This window comes from Pseudonaja textilis, chromosome 1 (assembly GCF_049901715.1).
Source record: "Pseudonaja textilis isolate UNSWEBS1 chromosome 1, rPseTex1.2, whole genome shotgun sequence".
Taxonomy (NCBI): Eukaryota; Metazoa; Chordata; class Lepidosauria; order Squamata; family Elapidae; genus Pseudonaja; species Pseudonaja textilis.
Window position 1 is genome coordinate 283,620,153 of NC_141990.1, and position 20,970 is coordinate 283,641,122.

The 20,970-nt window shown below is 39.7% G+C and overlaps 1 protein-coding gene across 1 annotated transcript in view; it reads left to right on the forward strand.

Annotated features, from left to right (window-relative positions):
* The window catches only part of TTC6 (tetratricopeptide repeat domain 6), a 92,144-nt gene that overhangs the window by 25,943 nt on the left and 45,231 nt on the right, over nt 1-20,970 (forward strand). The window contains exons 8-11 of the mRNA XM_087931574.1: nt 7,740-7,899; nt 16,212-16,316; nt 17,159-17,257; nt 19,563-19,628. Coding sequence (XP_087787700.1) covers nt 7,740-7,899; nt 16,212-16,316; nt 17,159-17,257; nt 19,563-19,628 — 430 coding nt within the window. The remainder of the gene's footprint in view (nt 1-7,739; nt 7,900-16,211; nt 16,317-17,158; nt 17,258-19,562; nt 19,629-20,970) is intronic.

The window sequence follows — 20,970 nt, forward strand, 5'->3', positions numbered from 1 at the left end:
GATTTGGATCAATTTCTGTGCATTGCAAAGCCCATCTTTTCATGGCTTGAATGTAAGAAATGAATTTGGAGAAACCGGATAAAGGAAAGGGATGCAATTTACTCCTACAGTATCAAATAATATTGTAACAACAGCAGGATTGAAAATGATGACAACTGGAATCAAGATAGACTAAAACATTTAACAATTTGAGATATGCAGAAGAAACAAAGACTTAGAAGATGTATTTTATGAAAACAAAAATGGAAAAAATAAAATCTGAGTTAATGTTAAATACCTTAATGAAAGGCAATGTTGGCTAGTATACTTAGTGATCTCAATGGTGAAAAAATGAAGGTGTTACATTGTTTTATTTTCTTGAGTGGAGGAGCACAAGGACAAATTTAGACAAGCTGAAGAAAATAAGGATATTTCTTTCTAGTGGTAATAGGTGGACAAAGAGTGTGAGAAACCCTTTGAATTAAGAAAAACACAGACTGTAAAAAGAATTAATAATTATTGAGTCAAACAAAAACTGTTCCCTTGAAGTGATGACCAACAAGCAGAAACTCACATGCTTTGGGCATGTGACATAAGCAGATGATGGACTGGAAATAACTATTACATTTGGTGTAGTTGAGGAGAAGTAGAAGAGAAAGGCAAAGGACAAGATGAATGGCAAATACAAAGAGATGGAAGAAATGTGCACTATTGCATTTGTTGATGGAAGAAATATGCACTATTGTCAGATAAAGGTTGAGGCTCCATTTATCCCTGCTGTTACCGTGAACTGAACTTAAATTTATAACACCTAATGAACAAATTGCACATATTTTAGAGCAAAGTGCTGATCTCTATGTTCCAGATGGATAGTTAGAGCTGTGAAATGAATCTGTTTTAACTGTGTGCCTTTAGCATTGTAAATATCTTTTGGTGTGCGGTTTACAAATGAGGGAATTCCTCGTCTCTGGGTTGCCAGCTGACCATATATACATATGGAAGGAAATTGGGAAGGAAGACAAGAAAAATCAGCACAGACTTGGTAATAGTTGCTGAGGTAATTGTTAAATATGCATGATGCTTTATTTACATGTGTTTACGTTATATGCAAAGTGGAGTCTGATGTCAGACTCCACTCATTGGTCCAGCCGCTGGTGGGAAGATTGAGTCCCCGTCAGTGGCAGAAGTGTTGGACAGCTTGCTTTTAGATTCCGGCTTTAAAATAAAGAGTTTCTTCACACTCCTGAGTCCTTCTTCTTCCTTATCTGTGCCCACTTAACACTGGTGACGAAGGTGGGATTCTGAGGAAGACAAGGATCTCGTGGACACCATGGCCATTTTCCAGTGAACTCGACCATTCCAACCAACAGTGAACCAACATGGCCCACTGACCCCTATCGATCCCATTCAAGCCAACCAAGGAGAAGTGGTCCTCGTACATGGGAAGATTCAACCTAAATTTGGAGGTAAATGGGATGCAGGCAGCATCCGATGCAAAGAAGGCAGCTTTCTTCTTAACCTATTGAGATTCGGAACTCTATGAACTAGCCGAAGCTCTTGTTGCGGATGAAGATGGTAAATGTCTCCTGGGACGAGCTACAATGAGCTTTGAAGGGGCATTTTTACCCTACCCCATCGTACCTGGCAAACCGGCATCACTTTTATATCTGGAGCCAAAAATAGGGGGAGAGCATAAACAATTTCGTGGCCACATTGAGGAGGCTATCAAAGAACTGTAAATTCACAAACGCCAAGGACATGATCCGGGACCGGTTAGTCCTCGGCCTCAGGGACTTAACCTTACAGAAGAGACTGCTCGCAAGGAAGGAAGTATCATTTAAGGGAGCCCTGGAAGAAGCGAAAGCCGCGGAAACCTCCGACTGTTCTGTAGCCTGAATCAAGGACAGCAGCAAGGTCCATCCATACCAAGAAGAGGGCACAGCGAAGTCCATCCTGCTCTGGAAGCAGTAACAGCGAAGAAGAAGATGTCCACTGGATAAGATCCAGCAAACCTGGGACAGCCAAGGGAGCCAAGCCTTGTGGAGGCTGCGGAGGGAATAATCCCCAGTCTACCTGCCATTTCAAGGAGACCATCTGTAGGTGGTGCGAGAGGAAAGGCCACATCATGGAAGACTGCAGAGCCAGCCAACCAATGGACAAACAGAGCTGCAGGGCATACTCCCCATTAGGCAATACAAGGGTCGGAAGGCATCTAGTGCAAAATTCAAAAAACAAGATGGCACCCGGGAGGAAGAGACCTACCATACCATTGTGGGCTATGCACACCCTGAGTGGGACACACAGACACTTTTGAATCCAACAAGATCCTCACCCAGGTGAGGATTGATGGGACCCTGTGCCCAATGGAAGTTGACTCTGGGTCTTATATATCCATGATTTCTTGGGCGGCCCTACAGAAGATCAACCCCCGCATCAGCCAGAGCCAGCTGCAGCCACAACGAATCATACTGAAGGACTACCAAGGCTGCAAAATACCGGTGCTGGGGAAGAAAACATGCCACGTAGAATACGGAGAATTCTGGGGAGCCCCGCCATTGACCAAAATGGACCGAGATCTCCCCAGCCTCCTAGGGAGAGAATGGTTTGCGCTGCTGCAGATCAGCCTCACTGGCATTCACACGACAGCGATGGCCAGATGAAACATCGGAAGCTTTGGAGAGGGAATTCCAGGACGTCTTCAGCAGTGAACTGGGCAAGTACAAGGGGACCCCTATCAATTTTAACCTCGACCCCAACATAGCCCCTGTCCGACTGAAGTCCCAGAGAGTCCCTTTTGCTCTGTGGCCCAAGGTTGAAGAGCAACTAGACAAGCTAGTAGCTCAAGGGGTCCTCGAACCGGTAGACCACATAAGATGGGAGACCCCTATAGTGACCCCTGTGAAGCCCAATAGGTCAGTCAAAATCTGTGCTGACTACAAGAGTACCCTGAACCTCGCACTGCAACAGAGTGCATATCCGGTGCCAGTGGCTCAGCACCTATTACATTCCTTGAGCCGGGGCAAGATCCTTGCTAAATTGGACTTAGCCCAGGCATATCAACAACTGCCTGTGGATGCAGCCACCGCAGAAGCCCAGACGATCGTGACCCACAGGGGCACCTTCAAATGCAAGTGGCTGCAATTTGGAGTTAGCATAGCCCCTGGCCTATTCCAAAGCCTCATGGAAAGGCTATTACAAAATCTGCCAGGAGTTGTCCCCTATTTTGACGATGTAATAATCTCAGCCGGAGACAAACCCCAGCTAATGAAGGGGGTCCGAGCAGTACTAGAATGATTTCAAGAAGTGGGGCTAAAGTTGAAAAAGGACAAATGCTACATTGCCATACCAAGCATAGAATTTTTGGGTTTCTTAATCGATGGGTCAGGCATCCAACCCACGGACAGCAAGATGAAGGAGATTAAGGAAGCCCTCACCCCACAGAGTAAAGCTGAACTTCAAGCCTTCTTGGGTTTACTAAATTTTTATAACATATTTTTGCCACAGAAGGTGACCATAGCAGAACCACTCCATAGACTGCTGGATAAAAATACAACCTGGAAGTGCCCCCCTCAAGACACCGCGTTCACCAAAATAAATGACATTTTAGCATCTGACATTGCACTGATGTAATATAGCGCGACCCTACCTCTATGGCTAACCTGCGACGCATCACCCTATGGCATTGGGGCAGTACTGAGCCACAGGTTACTGAATGGAAAGGAAGCCCCCATAGCCTACTATTCTAAGACTTTGTCGAAAGCCGAAAGGAACTATGGCCAAATAGACAAAGAAGCCCTCGCCACCGTAGCCAGAGTGAAACGTTTTCATGAATACCTCTATGGCAGACACTTCAAGTTGATCACCAACCACAAGCCGCTGCTTGGCATTCTCTCAGAAAACAAACCCACACCCAACATCTTATCGCCAAGAATGCTAAGATGGACAGTTTTCCTGGCAGCCTATAACTACAGCCTACTACACAGACCAGGGAAGAACATCCCACACACCGACACACTCAGCAGATGCCCCCTGCCAGACTTAGTGGAAGACCCAGCCCTAGTGACTTCCATATTCCTTGCAGAAAGTCTCGAGCCAGGCTTACTGATGGCAGCGGACATCACAAGACTCACCGGTAAGGACAAAACGTTGGTGTGAATTTTGACCTGGTTATGGAGCGGCTGGCCAAACAAGATGGAAGGGGAGGAATTCACGCTATTTAGAAACAGATAAGTCTTGAGCCAGGCTTACTGATGGCAGCGGACATCGCGAGACTCACTGCTAAGGACAAAACATTGGTGCGAGTTTTGAACTGGAGGGGCTGGCCAAACAAGACGGAAGGGGATGAATTCACGCCATTTAGAAACAGATAACTAGAGCTGTCAGCATTAAGGGGGTATTTGTAATGGGGGGACAGGGTGACTGTACTTCAGCTGTTAAGGAAGAGGATTTTGGGATTACTACATGAAGGGCACCCCAGGATAGTAAAAATAAAGGCCCTAGCAAGGAGCTACATCTGGTGGCTGGGGATAGACAGAGACATTGAGACTTGGGTCGCCACATGCCCACCTTGTCAGGAGTCCCGACCTGCCCCTCTCTCATCACCCCCCCTCAAGTTGGAAAAGTCCTCAGCAATATGGGCTCGCAAATACATAGACTTTGCAGGACCCTACCAGGGGCAAACATTTCTAATCGTGGTTGATGCCTACTCTAAGTGGTTGGAGGTGGTCATCATGAAATCCACAACAAGCGAGGCAAGGATCAGAGCATTACGGAAATTATTTGCCACCCAAGGGCTACCCGATGTGCTGGTTTCGGACAATGGCCCGCAATTCACAGCACAGTAATTTGAAAGCTCCCTCGCCCAACTGGGGATCTCACATGTCCTATCGGTGCCGGCACACCTGGCTGTGAACGGGCAAGCAGAGAGGATGGTGCAAACAACCAAAGAAATACTAAAAAAATTAGGCCCTTGGCTATTGGCAAGAAAGAGTTGACAAATTGCTGCTAATCCAACACATAACACCAAGTGCAGCAACAAACAGAAGCCCAGCAGAAATGCTCATGAACAGAAAATTAAGGTTCACCCTGGACAGGGTCCATCCAAACTACACAAGCGACACCCCTTTACACTCCACGGGAAAGTGCAGGACATTCACACCAGGAGACCCAGTGTATGCACACAACTACATGGGAGGGGCAACCCGGGTCCTGGTGAAAATAATTGAAAGTACCAGACCCAGATCATACAGACTGGAAGTAGAAGGGGGAAAAATATGAAACAGGAACTTATCCCAACTGCGGGGCCGCATAGCTCAACCCCCACACGAAGCCGAACAACACAACACTCCTCCAACAACAACTAGACCCTGGGAGTTAGAAACCCGAACAGAATAGTGGAGAACTTACCTTGGGATAGAAACTGCCATGCCTCTGGAAACCTTTGAGGTGCTATCCGCTCAGGCTGCAGCCTCAGGAACAACTGAACCACACAGACCCAGTCGCACCCATAGAAGCCCTGCCTACCTGAAGGACTACGTCTGCCGCGTATGTGGTGATTGGTTGGTCTGAACTAAGAGGGGAGGGGTGTTAAATATGCATGATGCTTTATTTACATGTGTTTACATTATATGCAAAGTGGAGTTTGATGTCAGACCCCACTCATTGGTCCAGTCGCTGGCGGGAAGATTAAGTCCCCGGCGGGAAGATTAAGTCCCCGTCAGTGGCAGAAGTATTGTTTGCTTTTTGATTCCGGCTTTAAAATAAAGAGTTTCTTCACGCTCCTAAGTCCCGCTCCTTCCTTATCTGCACCCACTTAACCGTAATATTCAATATTGATAATCATCCATCAGCTGGAAGTTTTCATACTTCCAATTTCTATGTCCACTAAAACATTCATGGGATTGTCCTTTTCCAATATAATTCTGTATTTACACATTCTCTAATTTCAATTAGACAAACAGTAGTAGATTATAACTGTTCAATAAGATGTAAAATAAAAATAAAAATGCACTGTCTGAATGTTCATAATAAAACAGAAAATTGGCAATGTAGTCGTAGCACAGTAGAAAGTATCAAAGGCTGTTAAGAAATTACTGTATGAAAACAGAGTGCTTCACTTGAATTTATATTACATCCAATATTCATACTTATATTCATTCAACTAGCTGAAGGTCCAATTATATGTATTCATAAGGATTCAGTAAAGACGTTTTAAAACAGTGCCAAACGCTCCAGCTTTTATCTAGGAGAAATATTGGTAGTGTGCCTTTATTTCATTCAGAAGAAACAACAGGATTACATACAGTATTTTCTGCTGCCAGCTCTAGTAACTCATTTTATTAATCTCATTAAGCCATGTATGTGGTTTTTGACTTAGAATGATATATATTCTAAATATACAAAGGCATTCCTATATGAATCAGTCAGTGTATCTTGCTACAAAGATAAACATAAACTTCTGCAAATGGTGGTGAAGCAACCTGTTATGCCCCTGTCAGAGTCTGAATCCTAGGAGGAAGACAAACAGCTGACAGGGAGTGGGAATGTGGCTCCATTGGCTGTGGAGGAAACTGGGGAAGGGCAAAGTCTGGCTGGGCAGAGTAAATAGAAATAGAACAAGGGAGAGGGAGTACAAAGGAAGACCCAGGCCCACCCCCTCTTCATTGTAGGGCACGCAGGAAGGAATGGAAAAGAGAGCAACATGGGTTGCGTGGCTTATGGGGGAGGAAAGGGCCGTGATTCCCTTCATTAGCCACACCTGGGAATGAGAGTTTAAAAGAGATGCATGCTGAGTGCGGCAGCTGTTGGGAGCAAACGTAAGTTTAGCTTGTGTTGACTTTAGTTATCTATATTTCTGGCCTCTTTCCAACCGTGTTATTGCCGTGCCTTCACGTCTGGAATTCTTGCTCCTGCCCTGCTGAACTAATTACCTCATTTTGGACTTGTACTTACAGTTTTTGTTGACCACATTTTGGACTTGATTCTCTGCAGCCAAAGGCTGTTCCTGGGAGAGTTTTTCTCTAGCCAAAAGGTAACCAGGATATTGAGGGCAAAGTTGGAGCTAATAAAGGGACTCCTACTGATTATCTGACCACGTTGCCTTTGTGCCATGCCCCAAGTCATCACACAACCATTGGACATTGTTTATTTCACCAGGACTGTAAGGATTTGCTTTTCTTGAAACAACAATTGGTAAACGTCAACAATTTAAAGTAGAATTATGCATACTATATATCTTCAAACTTTTAACATTATCTAATATAACTTTAACTGTGAGTTTAGAATTTTATTCTGGGCTTCTTAGGATGAATTAATTAATTAGGATGAATGAATTATGCAACTATGCATATTTTCATTTAAAGCATCTAACAGCTATAGAAGCTTCAAATTGATGTGATAGTTGACTCATCTTTATATTTGTCAAACTGTTCTGAAATCACAGTTGTGGTAACTCCAGCTAAGATATTGTTTGCTTGATTTTATTCCTGAAATTGAGTTATACATGCAAAAGGAATAAATTAATAGCATGGTTGGAGTATCCTATATAATGCAGTTTTGGTCAATGGCCTTATACTGACACAAGATTTATTCCTCAGTGTTACTCATTAAGTCATGTTTAGAAGGAAAGTTGTACGAAAGTTTACTTGTATCCGCTATTGTACATGCTCTAATTTGGCTGGGGGAGAGGGACCCTAAATGAATGTTGTATGATGAGCATTATAAATAACTCAACAGCTTCTGCAAAATATATTTTATTTCAGGATTTATAAGGAAGGACTTTCCATTTCTGAGGTATGCCAAAGCAGTCAAGAAGATGGAATTCAAGTTTTACCTCCAAAATCACCAAGAAGTATGCCTGAGTGGCAAAGAATAGCTGAGTTCTATGTCGAAAAGCCTCAACTGAAATTGTTAGGAAAAAAGGTATGGCTTCATTCATACTTGTAGTAATTTATAGGAAAGCTTTTAGGTATTTTTAAGAAATCCCATTTTTAAAGAGTAACTGGGATTGGTTTTCTTTAAATCTCACAAAAGCAAACATATGAAGTTTGTTGGGTATATGGATACACCAACTAGGTTTGGATGAATAAATATATAAACCTAGGTTTAAGTGTTTGTAGCTTTAAGCACCAAACTGCAATGTAATTAGATAATTAAGGGTGCGGTTGCAAGCTGCAATAAAAGGCAGTAGAGAGAAACGTAAACTCACTGGTTACTGTTCCTGGTTGCTGGTTACTGATCGCTGGTCTCTCTGCTGTCTGCTGCCTGCTGTTTACTACTGTTTGAGACGTCTGTTTGTTATTGCTTGTTGACTACTGTGCTGGATACCGTTTCTACTGAACAAAAGGACTGTTTACTTGGTGAGCTGATATCCTGTGCATACTCAGCGTTGTCTTCGAGAGAAAGGTATCGGAAGGAGAAGATTTACAAGCAGATAAAGACATTGTACTGACTAGTTAATGGACTAGGTTACTGGATGGATATATTGGAAAATGACATATGGACTGAATGACAATGCTTAAACTCTAAATGAATTAAATACCTATTTAAAACTACAAACAGTGTTTTTGTCTCCAGTGTGTGTATACTCTTGGGCCCAGCCTCTCTCTCATTTGGCTGCCTGGCTTGACTGCTGCTGTGCACTCTGCTTGGGGGTTTGTCCCCAAACACTAACATTGGTTATGGGCCCAGTGTGCACAGTCTAACTAACCAGGATATAGCAGAGAGAGTTTTGGGGTGAGTTGCACATTACTGTACAAACTGTTTATTGAATAGTTATTTAACTAAAGAGCAATGGCACAAGTAAATTTGCCAAATCTGTCCGTGATATCCAGACTAGATGGAACAAACTATGTTTCATGGTCAATGAAATGTAGTTTACTGCTACGAAGAGAAGGTTTGTGGGACATAATTACAAACCCACCAGATGTATCTAACTTAGATCCTAATGTTGAAGAGGATGCCAAAAAGATACAAGACTATGAACGAAAGAATGAGCAGGCTTTATGCATCATAGGATTGACTCTCTCTGACCAGCAACTGATTCATATCCGTGGAGTGGAAAATGCTGCAAACTGCTGGGAGAATCTCAAGAAGATTTATGTTCGAGACAGTGTAGGAGCTCATATCAATCTTACACGGAAGCTGTTTAGAACACATCTTGAGGAGAATGGAGACATGTTAACTCATTTAAACTGTATGAAAAGCATTTTTCAGGAATTACAAGAAAAGGAGCTTATATTTAATGAGTTGCAACAAGTATACATCATACTGTCTTCTTTGGATCGAAGCTATGATGATTTTGTGACTGTTTTAGAAGTATTGCCAAAAGACAGTTTATCAGTAACTGAGATTACCGGCAGGCTATTAGAAGAAGCCAGAAGAAGGTTTGAACGTGACCAGCTGAGAGAAGATAAGCCTAATAAAGAAGAGAAATTATCTTCAAGGCTTGAAAGAAACCAGATTAGTAAAGTAAAGCACCCTGAAGAAGAGAATTTATCTTCGACGGCATACACAATTAAAAAGTGTTTTAATTGTGGAGGCAGAGGACATTTGGCAAGATTCTGCAGAAAAGGAAAAAGCCAGAATGTAAAAAAGCCAAAGAAATCCTTTGAACTAGCCATGTTTAGCAACTGTGATGTGAAGAATGATTTATGGGTGGTGGACAGTGGTGCATCCCACTGCATCACGAGAGATAAGACAAAGTTTATAAAAATGTCAACAAGCTCTCAGCATATATCACTCGCTAACGGCTGGCACCTCAAGGCCAAGGGTGAAGGTATTGCATATTGTCCATGTTTAAACCAGAATATAAAAATGTTGTATGTACCACAGTTAAAGATGAACTTGCTTTCTGTGAGGGTATTAGATAAACTAGGTTATGTAGTTACATTTAAGGATAATAAGTGCATACTGGAAAAAGATAACAAAAGAGTAACTGCAGCTTTAAATGGAGCATTATATGTCTTACATGATAGTAAGAAAGGGGAGGCACAGACTGTATTTAATAATATCAAGCCTCATAATGAATGTATCCATTTATTGCATAGGCGTTTGGGGCATGTAAATTTTAAAATGCTAAAACGTACAGTAGAGTTATCTGAAGGAATAAGGTTAAAACCCTGTGATAAATATTTGCGTTGTAATGTCTGCTGTGAAGATAAGAGTAAAATATTGCCTGCAAATAGGCTAAATGGTTTCAAAACTAAAGAACCTTTAGAAGTAGTATTTGCAGACATTATTGGTCCAAAGAAACCCAGTATGGGGGGTGCTCGATATATACTGAGCATTATGGACCATTACTCTAGATATGGGTTTTGCTACCTAATGAAAAGCAAAACTGAAACATATCAACATTTCTTCAACTGGTTAAAGTTTGCAGAAAGAAAGTCTAAACGGCAACTTATAACCTTGGTGACAGATAATGGTACGGAATTTGTTAATAACAAATTCCAGAATAGATTAAAGGCAGCTGGAATAGAGCACAAGAAATCTGCACCATACAGACCACAACACAATGCATTTATAGAGAGAAGAGGCCAAACACTACAGGCAATGGTTAGAACAATGTTAACTGATTCTGGATTACCTGATTCTGTGTGGGGGGAGGCTGCAATGTGTGCTAATAACATATTGAACAACGTTGTTAACTCAACTACTGGTGAAATACCATTCACCATGTGGCATGGCAGGAAGACTGATCTGAGTTACCTGCACACATTTGGTGCACCAGCATGGGTGCATATCCCTACACAACTCAGGCGTAAAGGGCAACACAGAGCTAAACAATTATTCTTCGTTGGTTACCAAGCTAACCATAGGGCATATAGATTTTGGGAGAAAGGCACATCTAAGGTGTTATGTAGTGCTAATGCCCAATTTCTCGAGCACGTAGGATGGGATAAGTTAGAACAGGATAACAATAAAGAAGTGATTATTGAATCCTATAGAAATCCCATTAATTATCCCTGTAACTTTAAAAATAAAGTAAAGACAGAAATACAGGAAGAAATTGTGCCCATAGAAGAAGAAATAGAACCAATAGCTGAGCTAGATGAGGAACATGAACAGGTAGTAATTCAAAAAAGTCCTCATACAAGCCCTGTAATTCCCAGAAGAACTACACGTATATCTAGACCGCCTGATAGATACCAGGCTAACACAGTGTGCCAGATTAATAAAGTTCCATATACAGTGGATGAGATAAAAAAGTATCCTTCTAAAGAGAAAGAAAGTTGGTATGCAGCAATGAATAAGGAATTGAGATCCTTAAAGGATATGAAAGTATATGAAAATGCGAGATTACCTGTAGATATAAAACCCATTGGCTGCAAATGGATTTTTAAGATAAAAACTGATAAGGATGGAAATATAATCCATAAGGCAAGATTAGTAGCCCAAGGTTTTAGACAAAGTGCCAATGACTATGATGAAGTATTTGCACCTAGTCTTAAAGCAGCAACATTAAGGGCAGCTTTAGTGTGGGCAGCAAGCAAGAAATATATAGTTAACCATCTAGATGTAGAAACTGCTTACTTGCACGCTCCACTAAGACATACTGTGTATATGAAAAAGCCTAGTGGATTTAAAGGTGAAAATAATAATGATTGTTGGTTGTTAAAAAAGAGCCTCTATGGTCTTAAACAATCGGGCTATGAATGGAACCAGTATATTGTAAAGGAACTGAACAATATAGGGTTTAAAGCTGGTTTAGCCGATCCATGTCTATTTAAAAGGGAGACAAATGGTAAAATATCATTATTATTATTATTCACTGATGATATTGCCTTGATTACTGAGACTAATGATGAAGCAAATAAAATAATAGCATCATTAGGAAAGAAAATAAAAATCAAGCAATTAGGGGAGATAGAGAGATATCTAGGTTTGAATATACTGAAAACACAGAAAGGTTTTAAGATATCACAGGAGGATAAGATATCTAAATTGCTAATAGATTATAAGATGGAACTTTGTAAGCCTGCAAAGACTCCAATGAGTCAGGATATTTGCAAAATGGATACTCAAAGTCCCAAGTTTGATAAGGCAATACATCAATCTTTGATTGGTAGCTTATCATACATTAGCAATTGGTCAAGGCCAGATATAGCTTATAGTATTAATCAGCTGGCACGACATAATAATGATCCGCTTCAATGTCATTGGAATGCATTGAAGAGAATCTTAAGATATCTTAAAGGAACATTACACCATGCACTGTATTTAGAACCAAAAGGTGATCTAATACTGAGTGCTTATGCAGATGCTAGTTTTGCATTAGAAAGAGACACAAGAAAGTCAACTTCAGGAACAGCCATAATGCTGGGTAAGACATTAATAGGTTGGAAGTCAATAAGACAACAGCATATAAGTTTGTCTACTATGGAGGCAGAATTCTCCTGTTTATCACTATTATGTACTGAGTTAATTATGTATAAACAAATGTTGAATGATATGGGTATAACTGTAAATTATCCTATAATTGTACATGAAGATAATCAGGCAGCAATTCAAATGGCCACAAATATTGCAGTCAAAACGAGAAGCAAGCATACTGATTTAAGGTATCTAAATGTTAGACAATCTGTACAGAGTAAAATGATACAGCTGGATTACTGCATGTCGGAGGACAATATAGCTGATAATTTTACTAAAGCCCAAGGTGCCATTAAGCACCTAGAGAGTTGTGAAAAGTATGGGTTTAAATTGTAAAGGTATTATATATTTATATCACCCAAAAGGGGAGAATGTTGGGTATATGGATACACCAACTAGGTTTGGATGAATAAATATATAAACCTAGGTTTAAGTGTTTGTAGCTTTAAGCACCAAACTGCAATGTAATTAGATAATTAAGGGTGCGGTTGCAAGCTGCAATAAAAGGCAGTAGAGAGAAACGTAAACTCACTGGTTACTGTTCCTGGTTGCTGGTTACTGATCGCTGGTCTCTCTGCTGCCTGCTGCCTGCTGTTTACTACTGTTTGAGACGTCTGTTTGTTATTGCTTGTTGACTACTGTGCTGGATACCGTTTCTACTGAACAAAAGGACTGTTTACTTGGTGAGCTGATATCCTGTGCATACTCAGCGTTGTCTTCGAGAGAAAGGTATCGGAAGGAGAAGATTTACAAGCAGATAAAGACATTGTACTGACTAGTTAATGGACTAGGTTACTGGATGGATATATTGGAAAATGACATATGGACTGAATGACAATGCTTAAACTCTAAATGAATTAAATACCTATTTAAAACTACAAACAGTGTTTTTGTCTCCAGTGTGTGTATACTCTTGGGCCCAGCCTCTCTCTCATTTGGCTGCCTGGCTTGACTGCTGCTGTGCACTCTGCTTGGGGGTTTGTCCCCAAACACTAACAAAGTTGCTTGTAAAAACATGTGAATCTTACATTAAGATAGGTCTATCACCAGACAGAGCTCTATATTCTTCCTTTTTTGTCAATATTCTGGGATTAAGTTAATTGAAAATAAGAGATCTGTCTTTGATAAAATTCTCTAAAATTATTTCCCTATTTTATGGCAAACAACAATATGTGGCTATTGCCAATTAACAGATACATTGGGAAACATGCAGTTTTAAAGAAAGCCGATGACTTTTACTGTATTAAAAAGTATAAGGTTTACTTTAGCTTAAATCATACATTTGAAACATCAAACATAGCACTCTTCTAAAAGCTCTCTGAATGAGATAGATAGTCTTGAGTTCACACTTAAAGTTACCTGGTGGGAAGGTGATATCAATACTTTAGATCAGCTGGTTCGGACCAGTTCTGGTGTACTGATAGCAGAAATTTTGAGTAGTTCAGAGAACCAGCAACTACCACCTCTGGCTGGCTCCGACCCCACCCACCCGCCCACCCCGCCTCACCCTGCTCCGCCCCGCCCAACCACTCCTCATCTCACCTACCTGGCATAGCACACTGTGTTGCTCCTCGCTTGCATTGACCACCAGTCTCTGCGGCTTGCCTGTCTTCCCACGTGGTGCCTATGGCCCAACTGAGCGGCCCTGATCTGCCTGCTTGGATAAGTAAGCCTGTGAGTCGCAGCCACCTAGCTGCCCACCACCACCGTCCCTGCCTGCCTTCCCTACTCCCTTCCATGTGTCCAGCTGTGTGTGTACTTTCCTTTGACCGTGCTGTTTCTCGCCATTTCCCGTGCTGTCTGGGAGGCAGGCCGCTTGTCTGCGCTGCTTTCCACTGCATCCCAGCATTTCCCGCACTTCCCACTAATTCCCATGCTGTCCAGGAGGCAGGCCACTCATCCCAGCTGCTTCCCACACTTACCAGAGCTTCCCGCTTGCCTCTGAATGCTGGCTGAATGCTCTCCTCCCAGGCTTTTGAAATCCAGTGTCGCTTCTCCAGCTGCCAAACCCAATCACTCTTGAAATTCAAGAGTGCTGGATTTCCAAAGCCAAGGAGCTCAGTGCTATAAGAAGTGCCAGGAAGCCATCGGTCAGATGCGTTGCTGGAGCTGAACGGCTGGGCTGTTGCTGGCCCAGGAAGACTCCGAGGACTCAAGCTTCAACTTCTATTTTTCAGTGCAGAAAGGTAGAGCTGTGAGCCAAAATCCCAAACATAGAGATAAGATGCTGCTGCAGCACTCAGAATAACAGTAACCCAGACAGGGGTGATCTTTTTTGTCATTATAGCAGAAAGGTAAGGCTAGCAAAAAGATGGTAACAATGTGTATTTTTAATGAAGTTAATAAAGCCTCTAAATAGTTAAGGCAGGCAGTCTTTTTGTCACCAAGCATGGAGAAATATATATGCAATTAATAATAATAATAATTTATTAAATTTGTATGCCACTTGACTCCAGCAACTCAAGAAAATCTGTTTCATCTAAGGTTCTCAATAGCTTCAGATAGCATAGAATAGAATAGATTATATGTATATAAAGTGCGTGTACCTATATACAGTATAAGTTCTTTTGTATCTAGAATGGGAAGGTAACTCCGTGCATGTATTCTTCTGATTGTGTTCAAAAGTTTAAATTAATTCATAAAAATAAATACATTTTAATGAACATGTTTGTGTCCACTTTGTAAAAAAAGCAAAAGTCCACATTTGTGGAAAATATTAGAATTAGTCCAAAACAATTAGAATCCAAAAATCATGGCAAGAATTAAACTGGTCGAAATAAAAACAAGGCAAAATAACCACTGAGTTGTAAAACAGAAAAGTGAGAAAAATATTTTATTTCTTGCCAACTTTGAAGGTCAGCTCCAAACCTAGCTACCCTCCTTCTATTGACTGACTTTCTGGAAAAAAAAACATCATTTAATGCTGGCTAGGTAAGCTCCAATTTCCTTCAGAGTAACTGGTAACACAATACACAATTAAGAAATGTTATTTGAAATAGGTGCTTTGTAAACTTATCTGTGGCAAGTCTTCCCAGCCACTGTTTTGCAAAAACATTCACAATAATAAATATGCATCAGAATCCAAATATAGGGTTCCAACTTTAGGTGACATTTATGGCTGCTTATTTTGTTTCTACTAGTAGTAAAGAAATGAGTGAGAAATCATCATTTTTTATAATTGTTCCTGAAGTGGTGTGGTGTAAAAGGCAGCATTGATCACTAATCATAACTGCACAAGAACAGGCACTAAGCCCCAGATCCATAGAAGCAGGGATTTACCACACTAGATAGAACCCAAGGGTAGATTGGTGTCTCTCAGCTGAAAGATGTATGGACTTTAACTCCCAGAATTCTCCAGCCAGCCATCAAGGAGTTTCCACAGAGGATCGTGGAGAATAATTGATCTAAGAATCTATGGGAGTTCTGGATCCAGAAGGACAGACAGGCATTAGCTAATCAAACAGACACTGTAGTAGGAGATAAATTAATAGACAAAGACCAGAAGAGCTTGCGAGGCCAGGCAAGTGGGGCAGGGCAAGGCAAGGAACCCCTCAACATGAGTGATGTGAAGTTGGCCACCCTCACCCGGTCACATCCCTACCCAGCCATGCCCACCCAGTCACATGCCCACCAAGCCACGCCCACAGAACCATTAGTAAAAAAAATTGAATCCCACCACTGCTTTGGATGGAAGGGTTTTTTTAATGCCCTCTAGCAGTCTGTTGTAGTGCATTGTATTATTTGAAGGCAGCAAAATGTGTATAACATACAATATATATGCTGTTCATTTAAGCAACATGTTTAGAATAAATGCTTAATAATATATCATACTAAATCAGTTTTTAAATTATTTTTTAAAGATGAAACTTCAGCCTGGATCTCTTAAAATGTTTTGGACTCCAGCTCCCCATAAATTTTCTGCTCCTCTTTCCGTTATGAAGGAAATCTTGTTTTCCAAGTATGAGGTAAACTTTCTGAACATATTTGAAGACCACTTGAAATTTAGCACCAGGTTTGTTCTTTCTTAAATATGCAGCTATGCAAAGAAAGGTATTTTCTGTACCAGGATCTACTGTATATTTAATATGTAAATGACAGAACACAGCACGAAGCTGAAAGCACCAGCCTGAGGATGGCGAGTGGGACCTTGCTGAAACGTCACCAAGATACTCTTAATCTGAAAAGACCCGAACACACCTAGACCTACCTACCTACATACATACATACATACCTGCATATATATATGTAGCCATAATCATAGACATATTTTCTAGGAGTACTATGTTCATAAATACTTTCTAGGTTTTCAGTGTTTGTACAACTTAAAGATTAGTGGTGACATCTCCTTGAGAAATATACACAGCTGGATTTTCCAGTTCTATTTATTTATCTGTTTGTTTCCTTGTTTATGGTGATGTATGAAGCCAAAGTAAGATTACCTACAGTACCTATTGTTCCAGCTTTTGTTCTAGAATTTTTATAGTTTTTTAAAAAGAAAACTTTGGAAGTTTGTTTATCCATGGAATGTGAAATGCTAATATAATCACAATTAAATTCTTAAATTAAAAAAGAACCATCTTTCTCAATAGGGTTTCTTACCTTAAATATGATGGTGGCTTGCCCACTGAGCCTTCTTTCCCTCATTACTCTCACCTAAACAAAATTGAAAGCTTGTATATTATGGCTGAAATTGGAAATTTAATTGTTTTCTTGAACTTAAGTTTAGTTTTTATAGAGTCTTGGATTACTGTTTATAGCTACCTAATAATTATCATAGAAAAACACATTCTGTTTAATTTTTTTCCAGAGCAATTTGGTTCATGGGGTTATTTATGAAGATTTTTCCATTGATCTTCAAGAGAAAGAAAAGGCAGAATGCGCAGACGACTTTGACTATTTACTTTCTGTATGTATTGTACTTATAGGATTCATGGGAGTGTTTTTTTAATGTTTTAAAGAATCTCATCCAGCTTTTATAGCATCAAGTTTTGTGAGGGTAACCAAAACTAATCAGAAATGCAGTTCAGACAAGTACAGAACATTTAATCCTGGTAAAGGAATGGATTCCTAAAAGTCCCTCTTTTGGCTCCACCGTAGAAACCAAGCCATAATCAATGGAGGTGTTTTTTCCTTTTCTGCATGTAGAATATAGTTTCAGTAAAGTTATTTCAGATCATTAAGTTTTGTGTGTGCTTTATAAAGAAATTAGAGATGAGCATTATTCTATCACTTTCTGTCTAACAATTAACATACTTTGTGCTGCCCTGGCAAAACAAGAAGGCAAATCTAGAGATGGAAAACTACAGGTAGTCCTTGATTTATGACCACAATTGAGCCCAAAATTTATGTTGTTAAGTGAAACATTAGTTAAGTGAGTTTTGCCCCATTTTACGACATTTCTTGATACAGTTGTTAAATGAATCACTGCAGTTGATAAGTTAGTGACCCGATTATTAAGTGAACTTGGCTTTCCCATTCCCACTTGTCCGAAGGTCATAAAAGATGATCACATGACCCAGGACACTGTAACCATTATAAATATGAGTCAGTTGCCATGGGGATGCTGCAAAGTCATAACTGAAAAACAGTCATAAGTCACATTTTTCAGTGCTTTTGTAATTTTAAATTGTCACTAAGCAAACTGTTACAAGTCAAGGATTACCTGTACTGTCCTTTGGGGATAGTTCGCTTCTATGTTTCCTCATAACATTGTTGCCTACTGTTCTTTCTAGCAATCCTTAGGTACCTTCATCCTTTCATTAATTTTAGTTTTTTTCAGTTTAGGTCTCACTGAGATCCCATAATTTGCCTTTCTCTACCTCTCATATACCAAAAAATCATTTATGGATTTTGAAATTCTTCTAGACAATCTCTTGAAATAATCCCTGTGTGGTGTACATGAAACAAGATGAAACATAAAACACAATAAAACATAATTTTAAAAGAATCTGATTAAAAATTGTGTAGTATCCAGTGTCAGGAGAACATATACCTCTTGAGTACATATAAAACAACCAGAGAGAAGGGACTCCACATCTAGCTGAAAGGGGTGCATTCCAAGAAACAATGATAAAAACTAAAATCACCGTCAGACTGAAAAGAAAATATTTTTAATTCTAAAATTTAATTCTATTAGTGATGCAAGTAAATTCATTTGGGTGTATGATGCTCCCTGCCCACTTTGTTTTCAACACATAGTCTTGCATATTTTGGATCTATTGATTGATGTAAAACTGAATTGAACAGGAAAGCCAAATTCTTTCTCTTTATATTCCCAAAGTAAGCACCCACATATTCTGTATGCATTTAAGTAGAAGTGAGTTCTAGCTCTAAACATTAGTCTAAATGACTAGGGTGAGGGCTGAAAAACAGTGGAAGGGAGATTAGACAGAAACATTCAAGAGATACATGGTAGTAAGTCTGTTGACAGCTTATTTTATAAATAGCAGTTCAGCTAAGGTGGCAAGAAATTGAGGAAGAAGCGTTTAAAATCCTCCAAAGATATTCTGTTTTAATAAATTCACTATAAATGAAGATTAAAAATTCATCTTGCAGTTCCCACAGTTTTATATTTACCCCGAAACTGTCATTGAAGATATCTGTGTAATCCTTGTTTTCTTGATTTAGCTCAGTCTGACCAAATAGTTTGCAAACTGCTATTTTGCTTACTGGTTATTGCTACTGTCTATTTCATCTGGCAGATCTTAGGAGAACAGAAGAGCTACAAAGTAATTATATGGCAATCTGCAACACTATATAATGTGTGAGGAGCATATGCCACTATAAAAAAAAACTTATTCCAGAAGGATGTATCTCATTTTCATTTTTGGGAGGCTACTATTACAGTAGTAAAAAGAAAAAAGTCCTAAATTGTCCTATTTTTTATAACCTTTGTTTCTTGAAGGATAGTTAAGTTGATGTAGACTAGTAGATCCTTTTGGGTAACCAGTTGTTGTAAATACTACATCTAGGTTATGAAAAAGTATGTGCTTTGATTTGTTCCGTCAATATTTGTTAACTTTAATAATAAATATTAACACCAATTGTCCTGATTTAAATAATTGCCATTAATGAAGCTCATCATAAAATTCTTATAGACCTTATAGATTCTTATACAGGATCAGAATCTAAAACCACTTTTCAGATAAGAATTATACTAGGCTTTTAAAAATCTTATTATTGTAAAAATATCAATTTTGTTTTTATTGTAGAATATTAGTGCAAATGGAAGATGTGGTTCCTTTCCAGAACTTGTGTTTTCCGAAACTACTGTAAAGGTATTGTAATTTTAAAATTAGAAGTATGTTTCATGATATGATTTTATCTGTGGTTTGATTATATACTCTTAGTAGGAAACTTTACTAAAAATTAAATTGCAGCATTGTGAACAAGTAAGAATAATCATACTTAAAATATGATTTCCTTTTCGGGAACTGTACATATTGGAAAATTATTTGTTAAAAGATATGATTACTTAGTAGTTACTGTACATTCAAAGAAGGAAAACCTGTCTAACATAGGAATTATCAGAAATTTACATACTATTCCCAATCATGAGATGATGTTGATGTGGCTATGCTGCTTAAAGTTGAAACACAATGCTCACAGAATAAAATTGAATCAAGAGAATGATTACACTTAACAGATTATTCAGAAGGAGGCAGTTTATTTTTCCCAATCACGGATAGAAGTGTAACATCTATTTGTTGTTGTTTCAGAACAGATTGAAAGGCCATATGGTTTGCCTTAAAACTCTTTTGCTTCTTCATTAGTATTCAGGTCAAGACTGGATGGTGGATGAATTCTTGCCTCTATGTCCGATGATATCAGAAGGCAGGTCTATAAGGGAGGGAAGCTCCTCCTCTTAGACAATGAGCTTCCAGTGTAAAATGCCTTTCTCCAAGCAGAAAGAGGCAGGGACAGAATAACAGGGTTGGAAGGGACCTTGGAGGTCTTCTATTCAACCTCCTGTTCAAGTAGGAGACCCTATACCATTTCAGACAAAATTACTGTCCAGTTTCTTTTTAACAGCTCCCAATGATGGAGCACCCACAACTTCTGAAGGCAACCCATTCCACTGTCTTATTGTTCTCACTGTCTGGAAATTTCTCCTTAATTCCAGGTTGCTTTTCTCCTTGATTAGCTTCCATCCATTGCTTATTGTCTTTCCTTCTGGTGCTTTGGAAGATAGGTTGACATCCTCTTCTTTGTGGCAGCTTCTCAAATATTGGAACGCTACTCTCACGTCGCCCCTAGTCCTTCTTTTCACTAGACTGGCCATACCCAATTTCTGCTACTGTTCTTCATATGTTTTAGCCTCCAGCCCCTTAATCATCTTTGCTGCTCTTCTTTGCACTCCTTCTGGAGCCTCAACATCTTTTTAATAATATGACGTCCAAAACTGAATACAGTATTCCAAGTGTAGTCATACCAAGGCCTTATAAAGTGGTACTAATTCTTCATGTGATCTTGATTCTATCCCTCTTAATCCATTAGCTTTATTGGCAATATTTAAACAATTGTCCACTAGATCTTCAAAATCCTTCTCACAGTTACTGCTATTGAGCAAAGTTTCACCTAATCTGTACCTGTACACTTGGTTTTTCTTGCCTAGGTGCA